Source organism: Filicampus tigris, chromosome 2, assembly GCF_054856515.1.
Source record: "Filicampus tigris isolate MCC_2025a chromosome 2, RoL_Ftig_1.0, whole genome shotgun sequence".
NCBI lineage: Eukaryota > Metazoa > Chordata > Actinopteri > Syngnathiformes > Syngnathidae > Filicampus > Filicampus tigris.
Window position 1 is genome coordinate 268,961 of NC_141218.1, and position 17,388 is coordinate 286,348.

A 17,388-nucleotide genomic window follows, 5' to 3' on the forward strand; every position below is an offset into this window, starting at 1 on the left:
TGGAGAGTGACGGGCCGACTCACAAAGGTGGTCTGTCTGTCAGTGCGTGTGTGTGTGTGCGTGTGTGTGCAAAAGCCTCTTTTTGCCTTGACGGGACTACAAACATGCCCGCAAATCCCTCCCTTCCCGCCTGGCGCTTTACTATGCGTTTCGAGCCGTCGAATGAGACTTTGTGGCCATATGGCGCAGATGGCACGACAGCTTTTGTCTTCGCTGCCCGGCGCGTCGCCACTGTCTTTCGCTTCGTTGCTGCTCGCCCCGAGCGTACTACCGCATTGTGCTGCAAAACGCCAAGCAGCGCTGAGGCCCACCGGACGAGATGCCGCACGAGGAACAGACGGAAGGTTCTCAACTCCGTTTCGAAAGTCACCGTTCCCACAGAGCAGAGAGACTGAGCTGTGCGGCACGCTGTCTTTGGATGCGTTGTTGCTTGTGTGAATCAAAGTAGCCGTCGTCTTTCTACGGTTATGGACGCGCGAACGATTCCGCTTCGTCTCCGTGGCGAGGAGTGAAGCCAAACAATCTTGCGTTGTTAGTCGCGGCGTTTTCCCGCTCTTTTCTGACTCGATGCCAGCGCGTGGCCTATTGTTGGAAGTCTGGGAGAAGCGCCGCGTACGCATTTCCTGGGGAAATGATCATTTTTTTTCTTCTTCTAAGGTATACCTCCCAGTGCTTCTCCAAGATTTGTCCACATCGTGTCAGAACCGTCAAGAGTGAAATGAAAGCAAAGCCCACCGGGACAAAATTCACCGCAAAATGTCAACATAACCTCTGAAAGTCCCAATTGGCGTCACCAAGATAATGTGCCCCAAGTGCTCGATGCAAACAGCGGACTTTGTTCTTTGAGAGGCTCTCATTACTCCGTACATTGATCCTGGCGTAAAACACTCATTTTGATGAACGGCTCCCATACACCCGTCACTCTTTGACGAATTCAAGGTAACGTTAATGTATAGCGCTGTCTCGCTAAAATGAATTTTTGCAACCAGCCACTCGACTTAGCTCGCCTGCAATTGCTGAACTAAATACTTGATTTACCCCCGAGGCAGACGACGAGCTAAAAAGCTAGCTAGCGGGGCTAACAAGAGTTCCTGTCCACTCTGGCGTTATGTCACAAAGTGGGCAGCGTAGCCACTTGTTTTCAGAGAAATTTGTTGACAAAGTTGTACTATCTTTAGATTTTATTTTGAAAAATTCAAATGTTGACTTCCTTTGGTAAGTTGACACTCATCGACGAGTGTTTTCAGCGACAAAATAACAAGTTGTCGGTAACGATGGCAACGCAAGATGGCCGGCCAATTGTTTGACGCATAGACGTCGTCTGTCATGTAAGGCGCGAGGAGCGGTTGACCACAAGCGCATTTGCCTTTCATTCCACTGGAAGCGGGCGGCCTTTAGCTTGACGATGAGTAAAAGCTCTACTGGAAGCGGGCGGCCTTTAGCTTGAGGATGAGTAAAAGCTCTAGACTGAATAGAAATTCAATTAAACAAACTGGGCCAAATTCTTCTTTCATCAACTGCAGCCAATCATTTGCGGCTAGCGCCAACCCTGCGGGCGACGCCGCAATGCCGTTCGCGTCGGAGTGGCCTCAAATTTGCAGCTAGTGTAGAATTCCGGCCGCATGTGTCCTGAAAACTTCTTTTCTTAAGGTGAAGTGCTCTGGCTGTCAGGTGCCGCCGGTTTGCTTGTTAGCGTCGAGAGAAACCTGTGCCCTGTTCTTACCTCCGCCATTGTTCCGCTGCCGCTATGCTCCAAAGCTGATTACAGCTCCGTCTCTAATGAAAGCTAATCCTGTGTCACGCCATTGCGGAGGGTGGGGGCGTTTGCAGACCGCAGCGAGGCGAAGCCAGCGGGGAACGTCTTCTTCGGGACCTGTCACAATGGCTTTGGCAGGAAATGCGACGCTTTGCATCGGCGCTGACCTTTTGCGCTGCTGTTCAAACTTGTCGTCATTTCTGTCATATTTTTCATTCAGGATGAACGTGACTTGTTGGGGAGCGATGAGCTGACATCACTGGCAGTCGATGCGTTGCAATTGTCGCTAGGTACTCAAATCCCCGCGCGCTTTGAGTATCACTCCGGCCCGTGCTTCCCTCACTGCAGCCGGGAACAGGATCGCGTTCGCTTCATGCCGGGATGAAGGGAAATCGACAAACCCGCTGGCCGATTCGGACCCGAGAAAGCAAAGTGTAGTCAGGATAGACTTGGTCTTGACCTGCTTGGGATGACAAGGGATGTTCCTCAATACACCGAACCGGGTGCGCGCCTGTTACCGCTTTCAAGGTGGACTGCAGTTTTCGAAAGTCCGGCTTGCCCAGCTGCTTAACAGCTCGCAACCCATCCTACTGCCGATGTTGGTGCGAGCCGTCGGCAAGGATGACTTTTCCCCTTGAAAAAAATGGTCTCCTTAGGATTTTGCCGGTACTGTGGCTTGGTAGAGGAAGGATATGCAAAGCGTGCTTCCGATGAATGGCTGCTATACTCCCATCACTCTTTGACAAATTGGAGGTAACGGTAATTTATGACACTTGAAATGTCTTGAAATGGATGTTTGCGCTCAGCTATGGGAGTATTGTAGCGTAGCTACAATCGCTGAACTGAAGCCTAGATTTGCGAGCAAGGCGGATAACTAGCTAAGAAGCTGGCTAGCACGGCTAACATGAGCTTGTGTCCGCTCTGACGTTAACGCCGGAAAGCGGGCAAGAGTAGAGCTTTTGCATTTTATTTGAGAAAATTCAGGTGTTTATTGTCTTCCTACGGTTGCCAATGTACCTCAGTGCTGCCGGGCATGTTGCGGCAGGCACGTCGCGTCGCCTCGCTGAAAGCGCGCAACTCTCAATTCCGACTCGCCAGTGCACTGTCCAAATGAACTCGTAACAACGGTCTCTCAAAAGTCTGTAATGAGCCGTGATGTAGCGGTGGTACACCAGGATGGTCTGATATTTCATTGACTGAGCTCTCAGGCACGCGGCCCCCACCCCGGCGTCACTGCTGTCATCCGTGACAGGGGTCCCTGGCGGCCCCTAACTGTGTCATTGATCCGCTGCCACTCTGATGGCTCGCCGCATGCACCCGATCTCCGGCAGGAATCCACCGGGGGGACTCGCCTCGCACCGTGACCACCCAGCCCCACCCCCATCCCCCCCCCACCTACTTCCTGTCATCCCCCTTGCTTTGCATACATACTTACTGTACAGCCATTGCACCTCCCACGCTTCATCCCTCGCCGCACTAATTGATGGGGGGGGGGGGGTTGATCGCTCTGCCGGCGTGCTTTCGTTGCGGGGAAATGTGTTGAGCAAACAGCGCAATTAACAGCAGCGGCCGCTCGCCCTCACACGCCACTCAAACGCTTGACAGGCCTGACGGCTGTGCCGCAACGGACGCCGCCGGGCTTCACGGGCGCTCACGTTGGCTTGTCCAGCTGAATAATCAGCAACCGTTTGGATGGCCGTCATTGATGGGAACAACAGAAGCGTTCTTTACTCTCGAGGTTTTTCCAATTTGGAGGCGGCCACCGAATTTCGGTCCGCCTGCGGCGCTGAAAGCTGTGACGTGATGACCGTTATTATCAAAGCGCTGTTGCGCGAGCTGGGCGTTATTTTGAACTGCAGCTGCGCTAGGGCGGCACACCAACGGGGCGACGCTGTCTCGGAAACGGTTGGAAGCCGCTCCAAAAACGGCCGTACAAGATGAGACAAGCCGCTCGCGACCGATGTTCCCTCCCACTGAAAATGTTTCGGGCGATTTTGTGGATTTTCAAGTGAATAATGTTTTTGTTTTTCTTTTGTAATATCCAATGTGGAATTTGATTTTGCCCAAAAAGTATGTTTAACAACATTTATTAACCTGAGGTGTCTTCAAACAAATGGTGAGGAGCATTACATGAAGTAAATGTGTTTATTTCTTTCTTTTCCATTTTTATTTATCTATTCATCTTTTAAGCTAGTCACCCACACGTGTGCGAATGATCAGTGGTAGCGGCTCTGGAAACCAGGAAATGCCACTAATTTGTTATTGTTATTTAGCGTGACTGAATGTGCGGCATATACTTGCTGCTCCCATTTTTTTTTCAGCCTTGGATCATTTTTGTGCGTCACATAATAAGCTTTGGTGGATAAAAGATTAAGACTTTGACTCTACAGGGCTGTTTCCCTGGCAACGTGCTTAACTCGCTTTCATCTAACATCTCCTCACCTGCTTGGCGGCGGCGCAGAAAGAGCTTGCATGTTAGCCGCAATGGTCAAGAACTGTTTGCAGCATACGAAGAGGTGCTAATGAACATTATTGATTATGCTATTGACTCCGGGTCATTCTAATAAAGCGAAAGGCTTTTCAATTTGTAACCATGTGACACAGAACATTGCATGATTGACATTCACGCAGGGTTTTTCCGGGCTCAAATTGAGGCCGAGGTTTCTGATCATTAGCACATATTGCGTATGCCGCCTTTGTCGTTGTTTTTGTTTTGTTTTTTTTCGCCACCTCGCCAAGACATCCCTGAACAACCGGCGTTGAAACTTGTAGCGCTTATTTCGGAGGAATTCCATCTGCTCGGTTACAAAAGAAACATTTCATCGTCCGACACGTTTACATTAAGGAAGGAAATCCGTCACTTGCGGCTCTTCTTTCGTGGTTTTCAAAGCGACTTCCAACTGTTTGTGGTACATGGGCACAGCATAAAATCCCAATCGCTGTTAAGATTAAACATGTGCTCAGATAAAGGTTGATGTCTGGACCGGTGTCGCAATCCTCAACTGGACCGCCGGAGCTCGCCGACAGCATTTCACAGCATCGGTGTGTCATCTGGCGCCCGTCCGGTTACCGTACGTCAGCGGGCATCGGCGTGAAATGCTAATCCCTCACTTGACGTTTTCCACAATAGTCTGCACCCGGGTGGAAAAAGGTGGCTCTTTATCCGCCCCAGTTGTCTGACTGTCAGTGTCTTCTTGCAAACCAAGACCAGCGGGTCGAAAGTCTCCGCTGGATGTGTTGTTATTGCAGGTAGCGTATTGATGGGTGTTGAATCTAAATGACTGTGACGTTATCGTCTCAACCGATTGCTAATTTGGCCCCAGGTGTCGAACGTTGGGGCGTGAATTAAAGCTTGCAGAGGGCAAAAAAAGGCGCGCGAGAGGGAGTATTATGGCTTGAGGAAAGTAGTCATCTTTGATACTGCCCCCTGGCGACCCTTGCGCTCACTTGCGCTCACTTGCCGTTTGCGTCTTGATTGCCTCGGATGCTCCCGGCAGCCCCGTTTTGGGCTTTTTCCGTTCCTACCTCAGCCATCCGTGCAAGGCACCTGCTGCTCTCCCCCGCCGCGTGGCATCGTTCCCTTGCTGCGCACCGACGTAATCAGCTCACTCAAATACACTTGGCTACAAAGCTCCGCTCTGCGAAGCGTTTTGCTCAGGCTGCCTTCCATCACTAATGCATCATGAAGTGCTGCGCGCAAATTTCCAAGTGGCCCTTTTGCCACCAGCGCTCCAGCTTGCAGGCCCGCTATTTTAGCAAGGCTTTGCATTATTAAGCTTCCCTTATTACATTTGTGAAATGTACTCGATGTTGCACCCTTTTGCTTTAGCTGCTGCAGTCCTTTGCCATGTTGTTCAATCGTTCCTAAGTTTTATATCGGACTAAGAACCGCACCCTGCTCCTGCTCCTCATTGTTATGTCCTTTCCAATTAAGAAAATGGATCATCTCCGGAGAGTGAGTGGCACTTGTTGGCTCTGCACTCAAGAGTTTCATTATCCAAAAGCCCCCCCAAGTTTTTCTTTTCTAGTGAATGGATGAGGCTCAGTGTACTCAATTAGCGTACGGGGCAATTAAGGCTTCTTTTTACTCCGGCGGGCGACGTCCGCTAGCACGTCACTGCGGCAATGCCGCGCGCGCGCGCGCGCAGTTTGCCTTTACACGCCCGAACCCAACCCAACCCAACCCAACCCAACCCAACCAAACCACACCACTGGGGGGCAGAATTTCCTCTGCCTTTTATGGCTAATTCCGCTCGGTGTTTTGACTGCCGAGCGACGATCAGACCGCGACAACAATGGATATCGTGCCTGCTTCAACAAAGGCACCTAGATGCCTACCGGTAGATGATGCATTTAATTCTATTGCGAAAACAATCTGGAAGGTGGTACGTGCTTGTGGAGGCTTCTTTCCACGCACATACGTGACATAACGCCCACGCCGCTGCCAAACTAGTTTGCTTCGCAGCAGCAACAATCTGCGTGGTGGATCCTCTCCTCCGTGGTGGCAAATAAATGGCCTTCAAAGAACCGAGCCGGGGAAAAGTGTTCGTCATCACAACATGTGACGTGATGGACCAATCACCAGAGAGAGCGCGGCGCCGTATACGCAGCAACAATTTCTGCCGTGTGCTCGGCATGTGTCGCAGCCCGCTGGCTAACATGTCGCGCAGCGCTACGGGTCGGTCAGGTGATGCGCTGCGGCAGTTGTGGCCCGCGCCGACGCAGGCGTATAAAGAAGCCTTTATCCTCAAGCCATAGCGCTGATGACGCTTCAAGGGCAAGTCAACCCAAACATGTTGTGGTTCCAGAATGTCTTTTATGCAAGCCCGCTCGTTGAAACAAGGCATTCGGATAAATATTGCGTTTGTGGAACAGGAGTCAATCCACCAGTTTTTAGCCATCTGAGTGGGCGGCCATTTTGTCACTTCTGTCGACTGAAAATGACATCACAACTGTTCACGACGACCAATCGCGGCCGAGCTGTTTTCGGAAGCTGAGCCGCGATTGGTCGTTAGCTGAGCAGTTGTGACGTCATTTTCAGTCGACAGAAGTGACAAAACGGCCGCCCCCTCGGACGTCTAAAAAGCCGGTGGATTTTGCCGCTTAACTCATATCCCGCAAACGCAATATTCATCAGAATGCCATGTTTCGACTCGCGGGCCTGCATGGAACGCATTCTTTAAAAAATGTCTTTGGGTTGACTTCCCCTCTCATAACAGATGATCTAACCTCATCCATTTATTTGTGGCATTCCGAATGGAGCTGTTGTTGCGTTTGCGTCAAGTATGGCTTGTTTGCTGGACATTGACAAGCCCAGCGCTGGACATCCTCTGAGGGCTCCGCACCACGCGCCGTCAGCGTTTTCGGCGGGGCTCGTTTTGGCATGAACTAGGAAGGCGGTGTGCGCATTCTTCAGCTCTTAGCGAGCCAGTTGCTGTGCGTCTGTGGTCTTGAACTCGCTTCATGTCTACGCTCAAAACACTTTCAACCAGTCGCCGTCGTTTTATTTCATCCCAGGCAACGTACCTCGGCAAGTCCGTTCCGACCGCCGCTATCGAGCCTGCAGCGCAGCTCGCCGTCTGCATCCGCAAAGGGACGGATGCTTGAATGAATGAAAGCGAGGCGCTAATGGAGCGTTTGAGAGTCACGCTTCACATCATCCGACGCTCTGGCAGCTGTGAAAATGATGGGCCAACACATGGGCAGATGCTGTGTCTTTATCGCTGTGCTGGCGATCGCATTTTTGCATTGGGACACCTCCCCCCCCCACACCCCCACACACACACCCCCACACCCCCACACACCTCCAGCCTACCATTACCATGTGCCATGTAATGCTTTGGCAGAAATCAGCGTTAATGGAGCGCTGTTGAAAATTCCACAAGGGGAAAGTTGAGTCTTTCCCCTGTCCTGGCTGGAGGCAATGAAAGGAGGATGTGTTGAGGGCAACAAGGCACACCTTTCTCTGCGGTTATTCTTGCTCGGATGTATAGTGTTGTTCTTTCACAAAGTCTTATGTCACCTCAGCGGCCGGCTCACCATTGCCAGGTGTGTGGGAACTCTCGCCCGGGCAAAAATGGCCGCATCCGAAAGGGCCGCATTGTTGCGCCGGGGGCAGCAAAAGGGCACGCAGTTAACCATTTCGGACTTGACCCCAAAACGAGCCGTTCCCGCCGTCTATTATTGTGTCAAAGAGTTGCGTGGGCCTCCGGTCAGCAGGCCTGGCCTTCGGGCTTGAGTTGCGCAGCAGGTGCGAAGGGCAGGTCGACCCAGGAGCTCGTGTAACTCTATATTAGACGCTGGTTTGTCTTTGCCCCAGATACCTGAGGGGAGGCATGACGTTGTTTGTGTCTTCCGCAAGTCCACTTGGGTAGCTCAACTATGTGGAGGATAAGGTGCATTCGAGTGCCGTACTCGGTCCTCGGCAAGGAGCGCTCCGTTTCATTTCAGAGCGTCTAGAAATGTCAAGCGCTCATTTAGCCCTCATTTTCGAGCGGACCTTGGACACAAGCAGCAGCGGCAACAGAGCGAACCTGTAAAAAGTCATTACTGCCAGACGTTTTCAGAGTAGAGTTGCCAAATTGCCCGTCGTTGAAGAGCATTTTGACTGGTCTTGCGAGGCCCACAGAATATTTCACCAGGAACAAACAGCTCCTTTCTACCTTTTTTCTGCGCTTTAATAATCCCTCATAGAACACGGGGGTTGTGCCAGTGCCTTGGACGCTAATATTTGTTTGCTTTTACACCTGGTACTCGGACTGTCCCGATACAACTGGCTGGGCGATATGTCTGGAAAAACTGTAATTATCTTAAGTATTTCATGTCAGTCAATCTTGATGATTACTTAGATTTTGTTTTAAATCTATAAGAAAACCTATAAAATAACGGTTAACTGTTTTTGTGCACGTCACGATGTAGCAGAAAGTGTAGTTTCTCCTCCAAATGCTTATTTGCATCAGGTGCTACCCCAGAGCAGTATTGTTGATAAACATACATTAGCCTTCATTCAATGTTCATACACTCTAAGTGAACTAATGATATCGGACCGATAGTATCGCATCAGGACACCCCTACCTGGAACTATAAAACAATAATAAGACAGAGAGGGCTTTTGTTGGCAAAACAATTTTTCATTTACAGATGTGCAACCGAGAAGCGCACAATTAGCGACATGGACTCACCGAATGGCTCGAGATGAGCGTCGGTGGCGTTTTTTTACATGCCGTTCATCATTCACTCCATGAGCCGCGTCATCCTTTCCTCACAATGGCAACACCTGCTGTTTATATCGTACGTTTACGTACTCTGTTTGGATGCGAGGTGCCTCAACTTTTCCGACTTCCGCCGGATTGGCATTTCCGTCCCTCGCGAGCCACGGGACAGGATGAAATCCCTCTGGATCCGTTCGTCAGTACGGTGGTTTAGAAACGTGTAATTTAGCGACAAACACACGAGTGGGCAAGACACTCGTACACGCGCAACCCATTAAAAAACATACTTGACGTTTGTGTCGGTCCGCGGCAGCGAGCGGTTGGATCCGAGTTGATGAATACAAAGGTCCGCGGCGGTGTATGAGTTTAGTGTTGCCAGTCATGAATGAAAAAAACCGAGACCAATGATTTTGAACTGAATTATCCGACGGTGTCCTGTACGGCTGGGAGAAATGAATGTTGTTCCGGTAGGGCTATCAAGTTTCTGTATCTATAGAAATGTGCCGTTTCAACACGCAGCTGTTAAATAGATTTAAAAAGGGCTCAGTTGGGACACCAAATATCGTTTCTCTTAGCAAGGGGATGCCAAAGCACAGGTCTGGTTACGCTGATGTCACCTTCAGCAAGGATAGACGTTAGCATTAGCATACATGCTCGCACACTCTCACTCCAACATAGCGCGCACCGCACGGGTCTCGGCTTTAGCGTCACACCTGTTCAATGTGCTAAGCCTGCGCAAAGTGAAATCTTATTCTGAAATAAAACCGTGCTCTGGAAATGGTTTTGCCATCGAAGGACATGGCAGCGGTAGCGGTGAATAAACACTAGTTATGGAAAAATGATGAGCAGGTTTAAAAATAGGGATGTCTAACATTTTCATTTGGCCCCGCAGCCGTTCCGTTCCCACCCAGTCATCGACTGACGGCCAAAGAGGTGTTTGACGGCGAGGGCAAGCCCAAAGTTGACGTGCTGAAAGCCCACCTGACCAAGGAGGGACGCGTGGAGGAGGCGGTGGCGCTGAGGCTCATCAGGGAGGGTGCCGCCATCCTGCGCTCCGAGAAGAACCTGCTGGACATTGAGGCCCCAGTCACAGGTCAGCCGGTGGTAGGGGAGCCATGTTCATGTGTTTGACTTGAAAGGAATATGGATGCTAGGCCAAATTCTAGTAGCATCAACCCCTGTTCATAGTGGGGGGGGGGGGGGGGGGCATACATTCCAATCCAGACCAACCCGCAATCGCGGAAAATCTGCAAAGAGAGAGTGCAAACCAAACCGTTTTTTAATACTCCTGTTAAGACATACTTTTTAAAGTATATTTTAGCACTTGGTTTACATGTTAAACGGAAGACATGAACGGGTTTACATTAGGACCAAATCAGGTTTAGTACCGGGTTGGGTTCCAAATTGGGATTCTCGCCAGGTTGTGTTTAGGGCTATGAATCGGAGTGGTTAGGAATAGGTAGGCCAATCATACAATTAGGGCTTTTAGGTTAGGGTATTAACATTGTATAATGAAACACCAAAATTCAGAGATGGTCTTATGTCATTTAAAATTGCAAACACCTGCCACTTTTCACACTCATGGAGCAGCAACACATACAAACCATGTGTAACTTTAAATTTGGATTTCACTGTACACAACATCAACAATATCTTAAAAAGATGTAACCCATCAAGGGCTCAAAGATACAGCACAATGGCGCCCAAGCCCCGTCTAATAGGAAAGTAGTACATTGGTGTTAAGGAAGTATGTCGAAGTGATATGTGTCAGCTGAGAAACAAGCGTTATATTTCAGGGAGGAGCGAGATTTAGCCTGGGTTGTTAGTGGAAGAAATTCTTTGCCTCGTGTGCATGTACACACTCAACATTTGTTTTTTATGCTGTAAAATGAAATTCAAATGATATTAAGTTGAAGGATCATAGTTTGTGGTATATTCAACAGTTTAAATTACTGGTATTAAAAAAAAAGAAATATGTTAAAATAAAAAGAAATAAATAAAGGTGTCCAAACGTTCTGACAATGCAACTGCCGTCCCAATCAGACAGTTTCTGCCTAAATGGGGATGTTGAACGCTTCCGTCTTGCCACATGCAAGTCACTCCGAGCAGGAGGCTCGCCGAGGCTGATGCTGCCTTTCTTCTTGGTCAAGTGCTCCTTCCTCCATCAGACTTTTTGATGAGGCTTCTTTGATGCTTTTCAAATCCCACACGGGATCTATGGCAACAAGCCATCATTCGTTCGCATTATTTAGCCCCCGCCCCTCCAGATCTCGTACCTCACTCTATTGCGAGCGGCTGGGTTCCCGCTGCTGGGCGCCGCCGCAGAGCTCAGAGGAGGCAAAAAACAAGTGACAGCGTCTCTTATGTAAGATCCGAGTTGGGGCAATGAGATGGGACAAAATGTGATAAGTTGGCGGCGGGGTGGAGTCCTTTTTAGTAGTTGCGATCAAGTATTTGTATTTGTTGAATTAGTATGCAAATATTTTGTGTGGACTCAACCAAGCACAACAAGTCGCCGCGCTCGCTCCTCTTGTGCTTGTCGCACTCACACACTTACTTCCTGGTCATGCCAGATGGCTGGTGTTTTTTTTTTTTGTTTTTTTTAAGTGGTGGGAGACGGGGGGGGGAGCGGGGTGCTATGACAATTAGAGTACAAGTCACACACACACGCGCGCACACACAGTAGGGGCCTGTCAGTAAAGCTTCTCGAGCCGCATCGCCAGGCAACGTGCTTTTACAGTAATGGCCTGCTGCTCACGGATTTTCGAACATTTATTTTATTCACTGATTGTTCTCTGGTGTGGCTGCTTTCGAGCGCCTCGTTGTCAGCCATGAGTGCGTGTCTAAGTGCACCTCGTGTCAGTCCTGAGTGTGCGCACGTCAAACAGAGAGGGCGGGAGGGTAAGGGGAACGTTTGTTTTCTTTCTTTCTTTTTCCCAAAGCCCGCAGTGCCAGCCGGCGTGTCGACTGAGGCTTTGGGCTGGTGTGGCCGCATTAGAGTGCCTCGTTGTCGCAGCCAGGTATATTCCAGCCATCGGAGGCTTATATTTTCGCGGCTAAAACATGTGGTTATGTGGAGGTAGAAGAAAGACGCGAGATGAGTAGCATCCTTTATTGCAAGTCGTTGTCGAGATATTTGATTGACAGTTCTGCAGAGAGGATAGCTGGATTTTTTTGTCTTTTGTTTTTAATGATTTCGAAGCATCATGACTTCTTGTCATCATTGGGATTTGGCATGATTATACACAACACGAGAGAACAGGCGCCAAGGGTCACGTTAAAAATCGTCTTTACATTTTTTTTTAATGGATTTTCTCTTTCTTTTTCTTCTTTTTTGCCTTTTGTGGATGAGCCTGGCATGTGTTACTCACCATTTACCGCATTTACCATACACCTTTGCTCTCTTAAATGCAGGCCTTGCAATATATTGGGGGGGCACGACAAAAGACCCTGTTGTTGTTGTTGTTGTTGTTGTTGTTGTTGTTGTTGTTGGTGGTGTTGTCATCGCGCCTCGGTCGGAGCCCGATATGGCCCAGCCTCCCGGCGCTCAATGAGCCCGGCCGGCCTTGGAGTGGCCTGTGTAGGTTCTGAAGCTACGTTGTGTAATGCCCAAGCCCGCCCGCCTTCCCGCCCACTCACAGTAGCTGCAGCCTGCTGATGTGCCGCTTGTCGGGGAACTCGCTTTTAGCGCAGCGAGCAGGCTGTGGTCAGAACGAATTGTTTCTCGCTGCGGTTAATTTACTCCCACCTGTTCTTCTTATGTGGGCTCGCTTCTCGCCTCGCGTTTGCAGCGACAAGGAGGGGGCGGCGCACGTCCGTAGGTGGACTGAAGCCCAGCGACGGACAGATTGACTCTCGGCCAGGATAAAGCAGAAGAGTGTGCCACTATTCCATCCTCTGCCCTTGGATTACTTCTCTTTCTCAATGACATAAGACTCAATTACTCCGGCGTTTCCATAGCAATAAGCATCCTTCACAACAGGAACCAAGATGAATTGCCTGTAAATTCGTGTGGTTTGTCTGAACACAAGCGCTCTTTATTGCTTCCCCGCATTGTTGTGCTACATTGTGTGGAGCTCGGTCATTATTCTCACACCGCCATATTGTGGACAATCTCCGTAGCATTCACTGCACATGGAGGAGGGGGGAGGATTACACTGGTCACCGATTGTTGACAAAACTTTTCAAAAATCAGAGATGCAAGTAAGCTTTGCCACATGAATTATTTGTGTTGTTTTTTTCTCCAGCACATCAGGTTTTCATGATGATAATAATATCATAATAGGGGAAACACTGTCCTCATATATTTAGTCATATTTCTGAACGAAGGGTTCAGCAACAGGTGGAATTTTTGTCTGAAACATCACAGCTGTAAGTTACAACGCATGGCCAAACGTAAGAGCAAAAAATGAACATATCTCCAAAGCTGAGGTGCTGGGAAAAAAAATCGAAAGACATTTTGGAAATCCGCGTCCAAAATATGTTGAGACGCACGAAGCCGTCTCTGACTCCGATTTTGTGTCATTAATTCCCATGAAAGATTTGCGCTGCTAGTTGCAAAGGCAGAAAGGACACTTTCTGCTGACGCCGTGGCGACAGTCAAGCCGCCAGCCAGTCAAAGTAGCAAGATGCACTCAACTGCTTTTGAGTATACCGAAGCCATTTTTTGCACCATCGGGAACTTTAACAAGCCATCTAAAATAGTCGGGCGCGACTCCATTGTCGTAGTGCTGGCTTGACTGCAGAAGGGAGTGAGGACATTTTTACACATCTGACAACACAAATAGGCTCCCGAGGCTTCGGTTTTGTTCTGTGTTTGTTTTTTGTTTTTTGTGTGTGTGTTTTCCTAGAGTGCCCGTTCAAACTGTGTCACAGTGTGGCTATAATGAAAGACAAATAGTAACAAGGAGGTTTACGATACACTCCAGGAGAGTTGATTCCCTTCGCCGTCTCGTGAGACTCGTAAGAGGACTTAATTGCTCTTCAGCGCTGTCTTCCAGTGCGCTCTAATTGGTTGCCTTTTTCTTTTATTTGGAGATGCGCGTCGTAAAGCTGCTACAATGCGCGTTTGGCTGTACTCGGCCCGTCGTTAGCTGCTTCATTAGCCTTTTGCTCCAACGCTTTTGTCTGCGGGTTAAAGAGACTTTGGACGCGGAAATCCAATTTTGAGGCTACTAATTGCTCTTGCACAACAGAAAGGGCAGCGATTGTCCACGGGACGGACAGGATATACTCTTTGGTTTCATTCAGGTGAAACGTCAAAGTCAATAATGTAGCGATTGCACCCAATCGACCGGCGGATCTTGAATCTGAAGGCGCTCGTCATGAGCGAAGGCAGCTGGCGCAAATCACAGGACTGCCTTTGACAGACAGCCCCTCCACCTCCTCTCCGGGGAGGAGTGGAGTGTGAGGTCACAAAGTTTACAGGAAACTCATCCGCGTTGAAGGATTTGCTTTTCCCAAATCTCCACTCAGGAGGCGTTCGGACGTGTTTGTCGCCAGGTGAAATTGCCGCATCGGATAATCCGAAGGGGAGCCCACTGGGATTAATCACACTAGATGAAGGATTCTAGGGAATTCAAGTGTGTGTGTGTGTGGGGGGGGGGGGGGCGCTTGGTTGCTCCCCCAGCAGCATGGGGATGGATTTCTCCAAGCGAGTATCTGTCTGTGAAGGCGCTGACATGTTTTCCTGCGCTTGCCGCCAATGGACTTTCAGTGTGTTTGGCATGACCCGGTGTGCTCGGATTAAATCTGGCGAAGCTGTTGAATGGCTTCAAGGTCTCCAGTAGGCCGATAGACGCAGATGGTAGAAGAGCATTGAGCATTTTCTTTCTAAAACTATACTCAACAATTTACCAGACTACAGCGGGCACACAAACAAAACGAGATGGATGGGAGGCTGGTCTTGGTGATGATGTCGTTATACAGAGGAGAAATGGAACATATCGGGTACAGCGCAAACAAAATTCGGGTCCGCTAAACCTACGGATTCCATTTGATATTGATCATAGAACATATTTGACACCATGTAGACTGAATCAAATGAGAAATGATATATTTGAGCAATGCCAGAGGTGTACTTTGTGTACTGCAACTCTCGCGCACATGTTTTGGAGTTGCGTTCGTTTGAAGTATAATGTAAATTGATGATAAAATGTTTCATAAAAAGAGAACTGCGAAAAAAGGTGGAAAAAACTAAAACCAATACCGAAAGTCATAAAAGCTCCACTCAAACTAGGCATTTAAAAACAAAAAAATGGAAAAGGGAAACGAATTCAAACTATCCGAATGTAAAAAGTGAAGCCCAAACGAAGAAAAGTAACTATAATGGAAATTCCCAAACTCTTACAACCGTGTCCTTCACTTATTTTTAGCTCTTTCTTCACAGAGGACTCGCAAATGACTTCACATTATTGTACGGCTGTACCAGAAGATCTATAATACAGAAGCCTAACATTTGACATGAATATTCATCAAAGTCTTTGTCTTCATCCATTCCAAGGCCCCACTGTACATTGGTTTTAAACGGCATGAAATGTTGAAGTATGAAGCCACCAGTTAACTGTTGTCCCAAAATGCGAAACAATGCATCCATTATTCTCCCCTGGCACACTGTGGCACTTACGATTGGAAATATGGAAATAAGCAAATGTTCTCCCTGTGTTGTGCTGGCTTTCATGTGCCGTCTGCCTCGTGTGTGTGTGTGTGTGTGTGTGTGTGAAAAACTTTCAGTGTGCGGCGACATCCACGGGCAGTTCTTTGACCTGATGAAGCTCTTCGAAGTGGGAGGCTCACCAGCATCCACACGCTACCTTTTCCTGGGCGACTACGTTGACAGAGGGTATTTCAGTATTGAAGTGAGTGGTGTTGCGGGGGTTTCTGTGCGGTGCATTTGATACCAGGGCCCTCAGAAACTGACTTCATCTACCTTGAAATAACGCCACGATTACATCGCAATTAGAGAAACCGGCAATAGTATACGAAGACAGGACGTGCATTAACCGATTAGATTGGTATAGCAACACTTGGAGGTAAAAATCTTACTGGACAAAAATCTTACTGGACAATATATATATATATATATATATGTGAAGGTTGTAAATGTAGTTCGGTGATTCTGATAGTGTGAAATGAATAAATAGTAGCTGCACGCGTCTGGGCTCCCCCCTCTCCGGAATTGTAGCCTGAATAGAAAGTGTCACAGTGTATTTTTCAAAATTGACGGGGTTAGAATGCATGTATTCAATAGGAGTCCTGCTTCCATATTAGGATTTGACCAATAAAATACATGCAGAGCATAACGCTTTGTGTTTTAACTGCCTGTTGTTGTTGTTTGCCCACAGTGTGTGCTGTACTTGTGGGCCTTAAAGATCCTCTACCCCAAAACTCTTTTTTTGCTGCGTGGGAACCACGAATGTAGACATTTAACAGAGTATTTCACATTTAAGCAGGAATGTAAGTTGCCCTTTTTCATCTTAAGTGTGACACTGATGGTTGTCCCGTTTCGCTGAGGGCTTGTTTGACCTGTTGTGTGTTCCACCCCGAACGCGCCCCCGCAACACCGCCCCCCCCATCCCCCCCCCCCCCCCCGCCCCCCCCCCGGGCCCCGTCTCTATTGCAGGTAGAATTAAGTATTCAGAGAGGGTGTATGACGCGTGCATGGACGCCTTCGACTGCCTTCCCCTGGCTGCACTTATGAACCAGCAGTTCCTCTGTGTACACGGAGGACTTTCTCCAGAAATCACGAATCTTGACGACATCAGGAAAGTATGTGGCCGATTTGAGACTTTTCCCTTTTTCCCTTTTTTTTTTTTTTCTTGCCTGTGCGTGTGTTTTAATAGTGGGTGGACCTTGGTGGTAAACATACTTTAGGGAAAGCATCTCTGGCAAGACCGCTCTCAAATGTCGCTCGGGCACAATGAATCTTTGCACTAATTAAAACAGCTTGAAGACCTGGATGCCATGCTCAGTCTAATTCAGTCGTTCCAAATGGATCGTGGGTGTCTAATCGGAGCGCATGCGTCATGGATTCTGCCATATTCAAGTGTCCGTCATGGGCCCCATGCAGTAATCTGCAATCTTTTCTTTGCAAACGACCTCTCCGTAGCTCAAAGCTACACCCTGTGCCTTGAATCGGGACTGAAACAACTAAAAGCAACAGTATGTCGCAATTATATCTTATGTAATCATGTCCATAATTCACACGCTTGGAATTAGGAGGAGTGTTTCAGTCGTTTCCATGGTGACCTTAGATCTGGAGTATCGGTGGACAAGACCGGACACCTCAGCGTGTCTTTTGGCCTGATGCGACACGTTTGCTGCTGCTCTCACTGGCTTCAAAAGAAATTGCTTTCCAAGTAAAAAAGCCAAGTATTATTGCGGACTGCAGATTTACAGGGGAAGCCAAGTCAAAATGTTTCT

General features: G+C 48.6%; 1 protein-coding gene across 3 annotated transcripts in view; it reads left to right on the forward strand.

Moving 5' to 3' along the window:
* Nucleotides 1-17,388, forward strand: part of LOC147150676 (protein phosphatase 3 catalytic subunit alpha) — a 54,644-nt gene that overhangs the window by 12,082 nt on the left and 25,174 nt on the right. For all 3 annotated transcript variants that reach the window (XR_015089802.1, XM_086053157.1, XM_086053166.1), the window contains exons 2-5: nt 9,860-10,060; nt 15,700-15,824; nt 16,311-16,422; nt 16,589-16,734. Coding sequence is in view for 2 of the 3 variants with exons in the window: in XM_086053157.1 (XP_085909283.1) it covers nt 9,860-10,060; nt 15,700-15,824; nt 16,311-16,422; nt 16,589-16,734 (584 nt within the window). In the remaining variant the exon portion in view is untranslated. The remainder of the gene's footprint in view (nt 1-9,859; nt 10,061-15,699; nt 15,825-16,310; nt 16,423-16,588; nt 16,735-17,388) is intronic.